At 49.4% G+C, this 6,285-nt stretch overlaps 1 protein-coding gene across 1 annotated transcript in view; it reads left to right on the top strand.

Annotated features, from left to right (window-relative positions):
- Positions 1-228: 228 nt before the first annotated feature.
- KIAA2022 (KIAA2022 ortholog) overlaps positions 229-6,285 on the top strand; it is a gene marked incomplete at its 3' end in the record, with an annotated part of 6,318 nt that continues 261 nt past the window's right edge. Inside the window, exons 1-2 of the mRNA XM_010284743.1 lie at positions 229-304; positions 4,057-6,285. The exon at positions 4,057-6,285 is cut by the window's right edge and continues 261 nt beyond it. Of these exons, the coding sequence (XP_010283045.1) occupies positions 229-304; positions 4,057-6,285 (2,305 nt within the window). The remainder of the gene's footprint in view (positions 305-4,056) is intronic.

Raw genomic sequence — 6,285 nt, 5'->3', positions numbered from 1 at the left:
GGGAGTGGAAAAGTAAAAATGCGATAGCTTAAATGAATAGTATTTGTCCTTTTAAGCAGGGTAAGGGCAGCATGTGAGGTTGTGCAGGGCTTTTTTATTGTTGTTATTTTTTATTCATGGTTCCTTGAGCTGATCCTGGGAATTGTACTGACTGTGGTTATGTTTCTGGAAATGTGCAGGTTGGCCAGATGCAGTGGGGCATGGAGTGAACAGAAAGAGGTTAAATTGATGGATGACCAACAAGAGCAGGATTGTGCCTCAGAAGACCAAGAAACTATCCTGATTAATGGGGTGAAAGAAAATGGTAAGGAACTTAATTACAGTACATGAGGGAGCAGCAACAACTTGCAAGCCAACTTATTTTCCTAATTCCTATCGTGTATTTAATTTTAGCGGTTTGCAGGTATGTCTGCAACGTGGAACAGGAGGGTAAATGTGTATTTTCTGCACAGATGTCACTCCGGCTATGAATCTACACCTTTTTAGGTCTTAACGAGTACTGCTTTTGCCCATGCATATGCATGGCTGGAAATGTTTATGTGCACATGCAGTCTGAATTACAGATTTTAGTTTGTTTTCTTAGGGAAAAAAGTCATAGAAGACTATGTAGCCCCTCTGTCTGTTGGGAGTCTTTCCCTCTCTTTGCGATTACTTATGAACCCACTAGCCAGTCTCAGCAAAATTTGACTGGAGGATACTTAGTCCCTGCAAACTGGGGAAAAATTAGAGGTTGGGTAGGAGAAACAAACCCAGATTCGGGCCCGTGGAAGGGGAAGGTCGGGCTTGTGAGCTCTTTATTGCCTTTTCCGCATGACCCGTCAGCCAGCACGTGGGATCCCCCGGCCCGTAACACCGCGTCTGTGCACACACCGGTGCTGCTGGCCGCGGTCACGCTCCTGGGAGCCACGGACTCGCTCTGGCTTCTGTCAACATCGGTTGGGGAAGGATCAGCCCCTTCCTGCAGCCTGCCCAAAATACTTTACTTTGTCTGTATCTATTTACTCAATTTCACACTTGCTTTCAAACGCAATAACTGACGAGGAGTAACAGTGCTCTGCTGCCTGAAAACCTGACTGAAATAAATATTCCTCTGAGCATTTTCTCAAGTCATTTGGACTTTAGTTGCTAGCCACGGTAAATGCAGTGGCAGTCCAGCACTGAGGCAGAGCTCGACATTTTCATTCTTCACCGTGTTTGTATGTTTAGTTTCATGGCTTTTTACATTTTGTGTTGGCCTATGAATCTTGAGAGAGAGAGAGATTTATTTATATATAAAACTGACGCTATTAGATATCAGGGACTTGGTCCTCTGACATCTTGTACGTTCAGATCCTTCTGTCGTCTCAAAACAAGATGCGTAGAGGTAAACGTTGTTCTTGTTCGTTCCTGAAAACCTGGAGTGACTCCAGGCGCGCGGGTGCCGGTGGGGACCCCGCAACACGTGCTGGTGGCAGGTGAAGCATACGCTTGCGCTTCGCCCCTACGATGCAATTTTGGGGGTGTCTGTCTCTGTCCGCCCATCTCCTTCATGTCTACACATGGCAAAGCCTCAGCTGGTGGAGCTGGAAGGAGATTTTCTAGCCATGGTCCCCTCGTCTAATCTAGCAGGCAGCGAAATCAGTGCTTACCTGCTCAGGAGAGGTGGGCGTTTCTAGAACCTGATACCGCTTCCATGAAACTCAATTAAACAGGGCTTAAAAAGCACTTTAATTAAACACTGTTGTGTAGGAGTTGCCGCTGAATCCGAAGCAATGAGCCAGCAAGCAGGTCTGATGCCGCCACCTCCCCGTGGACGGCACTGGGGAGGGGGCTGCTGCTTTTTGCCCCCTCTCACCCTAATTATAAATGGGTGCTGGCTGCAGTGAATCCGGAGCGGCCCTTGGGCTGCTGCGGTGCCGTTAGGGACTGGCCTCCCGTCGGAGCTGATGGGCAGCAGGATGCTTCGGAATTTTTCCACTCAGGCTGCCCGTGTGTTTCTGGATGGCTGTTGATTAAACAGGGAAAGGTGTTTTTGCTTCTCCAGCATTTTCTTTTTTAACTGTAGCTTTTTGGAGTATTGTTAACTTCCGAGCATCGATTGAAAGTGTGCCTGATTTTAGGATGATGCGCAGGCCCTGGAAAATCAAGTTTTGGCATTTGTATTTCATAGGAGTTAAGTTCACTTATACAGCTATAAACCTAAAGAAACACCCAGAGAGAGTTTATTTTATATAATAGCATCTCTGCGTATTGAATGCAGCATTTGAGATTGAATTTCAGCTTTCTACCTCCCCCTTTCTTGAGTTGTACAGTATTCACAGACATTCTTCTTTTATCCTCAAATTTTCCATGCTTCCTGTCAGCTCCAAGCTGATTTTTCTTTTCTTTTACTTCTGAAGTGGAACTGCACTGGTTAATTTGTTTTGGTGCTTAAGGAAAAAGATAGCACCTCTGCATTTCTGATGTAAAAAAATGGTGGGAGGGACTCAAAAATCAGCTTTTTTTATTGATTTTTTTTTTTTTTTAACTCTTTTTGGCGGAAAGGAAGAATAGATTTCAAGCAAGTCAGTCTGGTCTTTTCCAAGCCGTGCGTGTTGAGGATGTTTACAGGCTTTGCCTTGCACTTCTGGTTTGATTCGTGTAGTGTTTGGAAAGTTGTTTAAAGTCCTTAGTCTTAAGCATGGCTTAAGACTTCACCGATAGCTCCATCCCTAAGGCCCCCAGTAAGTAGCACAAAAGTGCTGGGAGCTTTTGGGATGAGATTTTCGGGGGGTTTTGACCTCCTCTCAGTTTTACGCTTGGTGCGGGCAGGCAGCCCTCCATCCCGTCCCGCTCCTTGTCGTCTCTCCCACCTGCAGGTGGGAGCCCTGCTCCTTGCTCCGCTCCGGCAGCACCGGCGCGGCGCGTATTTCATCGTGCCTGCACGAGCCTTCCCTTAGTAGCTGGTGCCGGTTGGCGGAGGCGCGGGCGGCTTTTCTATCAGTTTCAAATAAAAGCACTTGTCGCGGAGGGTGGCAGCAACCCCGTAGGGGCCAGATCCCTCCGGCTGCCCCGTTTCTTGCGACAGCCTGGTGCTCCGGTTGCTTGTCCCTCCTCGGAAAGCACGCGCCGCTCCCGCTTCCACTCCCCCAGCCCTTGGTGGAACCACCACAAAGGTAAGATGTGAACGGCTGCAGCCGCACCGGGCGCAGCTCGGAGTCAGCAGAGGTCTCCGACTGGTGTGAACGCACGCGTTGGTATTTTTTTTTAATACAGAGATGTCAGAACTTGTTCATGGATGAAAAGCCATCTATTTAAATTTCAAGGGTCGTATCGTCCGTTGAGCCAGAAGTCAGATAAAAGTATATTCGTAACTTCATTCTGCCATAAAAGAGTGCGACGAGGGAAAAATAAAAAATCCTTAGGTTAAAAAAAAAAAAACCTCTTACATTATTGAAAAGGCATTTTTAGAGGTTAGGGAAGAATGGCAAAACCCACAATAATTCTAACAACAATTGCTTTAAACTGTGTTACCTTCCGCTTTCCCTTGGCGTGGACAGCGACAAAAAGACTATTGGGCTTTTTAAAATAACTGTAACTTTCTGACTCTGGAGCAGTAATGCAGCTCAGGTATGCTGAAGCTGCAGATGCCACACGGGGGATGCTTTGTTTCTTTAAGATTCTTATTTTTCCATTAATTTTTTCAGTGTTAATGGGAACATTTTTATTAGGCTTGTTTTGTTTTTTAATAACCTTGTCAGATTTGAAAGGCAGTATCCAGGTAACGGTATGTATATGAGCAGGGAAGAATGGATGGGTTTGGTTTTTTAAACGTACTCTTGTACCTCTTCCAGCTGGCTGCAGCGGGGAGACTGTTTGCCTCTCCCTCCCCTGCACGTCACCACGTAAAGTAGATCCAGAAGGGAAGCATCGCGCTCTCCTGGGAAGGGCATCCGCCGCTTCCCGAAGGAACAGTTGGGAAACGTCACCACCAAACCCTAGGGAGAAGGGGAGCGGGGTGGCGAGCCCCAGCCCGCCTGCAAGGGTTGTAAACCCTCTCTCTTTTTCTTTTCTCCCTTTTCCTTACCCACCCCCCAGAATCGCACGCCCTGGACGGCGATGAGAGGCCTTGCACCGCCGCCGAGGCTGCGGTCACGTTCTCAGCCTTGACGACGGCTCAGAAGGAGAACCACGCGTGCCACCGGGCACTGCCTCCCCTGACTGCCAAGAAGCCCTGCTTGCTGAGCCCCCCGTCGCCTCTGAGGCTCACGGATGTACCCGAGCACGCCTCGGATGACTCCTCCGCCCACGCCATCTCCCTCACCTCCTGTGTGACGAAGGGCATGAGCTCCTGGTCGCTGCCGGGTGACTGTGAGAAGGCTCCTTTCACCATGATGGAGCCCGGGGGCATGTCGGCGTTGACGGGCGACTGCTTGATGCAGCCGAGCCGGACCTGTCTGGGCTGCTTTATTGAATCAAAGGACGGCATTGATGCAGAGCCGGGAATAAGCTTGAAAGTGGGGGATATAAATAGGGATTATGACACCTGTTCGGTCTCTGATATAGGGATTCACTGCATGAGCACAGGAGAAACCATGAGATATGGGGATCAACTGCTTTCAGACCAGCTTTTAAGCTTCCCTATGCATAAATCGAGGGCAGCGGACAAAAGAGATGCAGAAAAATCTGACAGTGATTCAGAGGACCCCACTCAGAAAAATTATTACGAGGGTTTACTATTAGACAAATGCAATGGTGAGGAACCTTTACTAACAAATCCCAACCAGGAATGGGGCTATTTTGAATCTTTCATTAGTGAAAGTAAAATTGAGCTGCTTGACCTCTGCTCCAAAAATGAGCTTTCTGTAAATCTGTTTTCCGAGGAAGACGTGGATAATTACATGTTTGACGATGACGATTCCACCTTGGGAAGCGATGTCTGCTCCCTAAAGATTAGATACGAATCTTTCCAGGACAACGTGCGGGAGAAGACCACCACCCTACAAGAGGACGCCCAGTTCAACTTCTTCCCCAGCGTGTTCAGCAACTGCACCAAAAGGGACAGCAGGAGCACCCTGAAAAGGGGGCCGGGCGGTGCCACCGACCCTTCTCAATTCAAATCTGAGGAAGGCATCATCTGGGGGGAGGAGGAGGAGGACGGCGAGGAAGAGGACGGTGAGGAGGAGGAGAAAGCTGCCTTAAATAAATCTTGCAACAGCACGGAGATGGTGCAGTACGTGGGCTCCAAGAGGAGCCACTTCTTGGACTCGGTGAATTCCACGGAGGACTCCGGGGAGTTCAGCGACGACAGCACTTGCACAGAGTCCTCCTATGACGTGCTGCGGGATATCAAGGACTGCAGCCGGTACCTGTCCCGGGACCACTCCGGCTCCTTCATTCAGCAGAACTACGGGTTGCGAGCGAAGAGGAAAGTGCGATACAGCGACGACTACCTGTATGATGTGGACTCCATCGAGAATGAGAAGATCCTGGACAAGAAGGAGTGGCTCCCGGACGGGCCCAAGGAAGAGGACGATGACGAGTGGTGCCCCAAGAAACGGCGAAAAGTCTCTCGCAAGGAGCCCCCCGTTATCATCAAGTACATCATCATTAACAGGTTTAAAGGGGAGAAGCATATGCTGGTGAAGCTCAGCAAAGTGGATGCCAACGAGACAACTGTTACCCTAAACGAGGAGCTGCTCAGCAAATACGAGAAGCTGGCCCCACTGAAGGGCTTCTGGCAAGAGAGGCAGCAGAGCCGGCTGGATTTGCTCAGATCGTCTCTCTACCACAAGCAGAATTTCTATCTTAACGGCTCAGATGCTTCGTTCCTCCCTCACCCACGGAAGCGAAAATGCAAGCTAGCAAACAGGCACCGGATTCAAAGAATTAAAGCCATCGAGCAATCAGTGAACAAGCTGGGCTCTTGCTCCTCTGATCACAAGCAGCCTTGCAGCAGTAAAGAGGACACGGGCCTGAAAGGGCTGCCGGCGTTAGCCATCGCCACCCCTAGCTGTGCCAACGGATTACATGTAAATGACATCACCGGCATCGCTGCCGTGAAATGCAAATCGCAGGAACGGGAGCACAAGGGGACGGAGAGGAAAGTGCTCCGCAGAATCAAATTCAAAAGTGAAGCCAGGTTGAAGTGCAAGAAGATCAAAGCCGCTACCGGTACGGCGGAGGACTCCGCGGCACTGGAAAACCAGGACTCTGTAGCGCGTCTGAAGGACGAAAACGTTTCTTGTGCTTCAGACAGCTCCCATCTCCCAGAGTGCCACGAGGATAAGGTTGCTAAAAATTCTCCTTTCCTACCATCCACCTCCT

The sequence above is a fragment of the Phaethon lepturus genome, unplaced genomic scaffold, assembly GCF_000687285.1.
Source record: "Phaethon lepturus isolate BGI_N335 unplaced genomic scaffold, ASM68728v1 scaffold46983, whole genome shotgun sequence".
NCBI lineage: Eukaryota > Metazoa > Chordata > Aves > Phaethontiformes > Phaethontidae > Phaethon > Phaethon lepturus.
The sequence above is the reverse complement of the archived record's forward strand: the minus strand, read 5'-3'. Positions and strand labels throughout refer to the sequence as shown.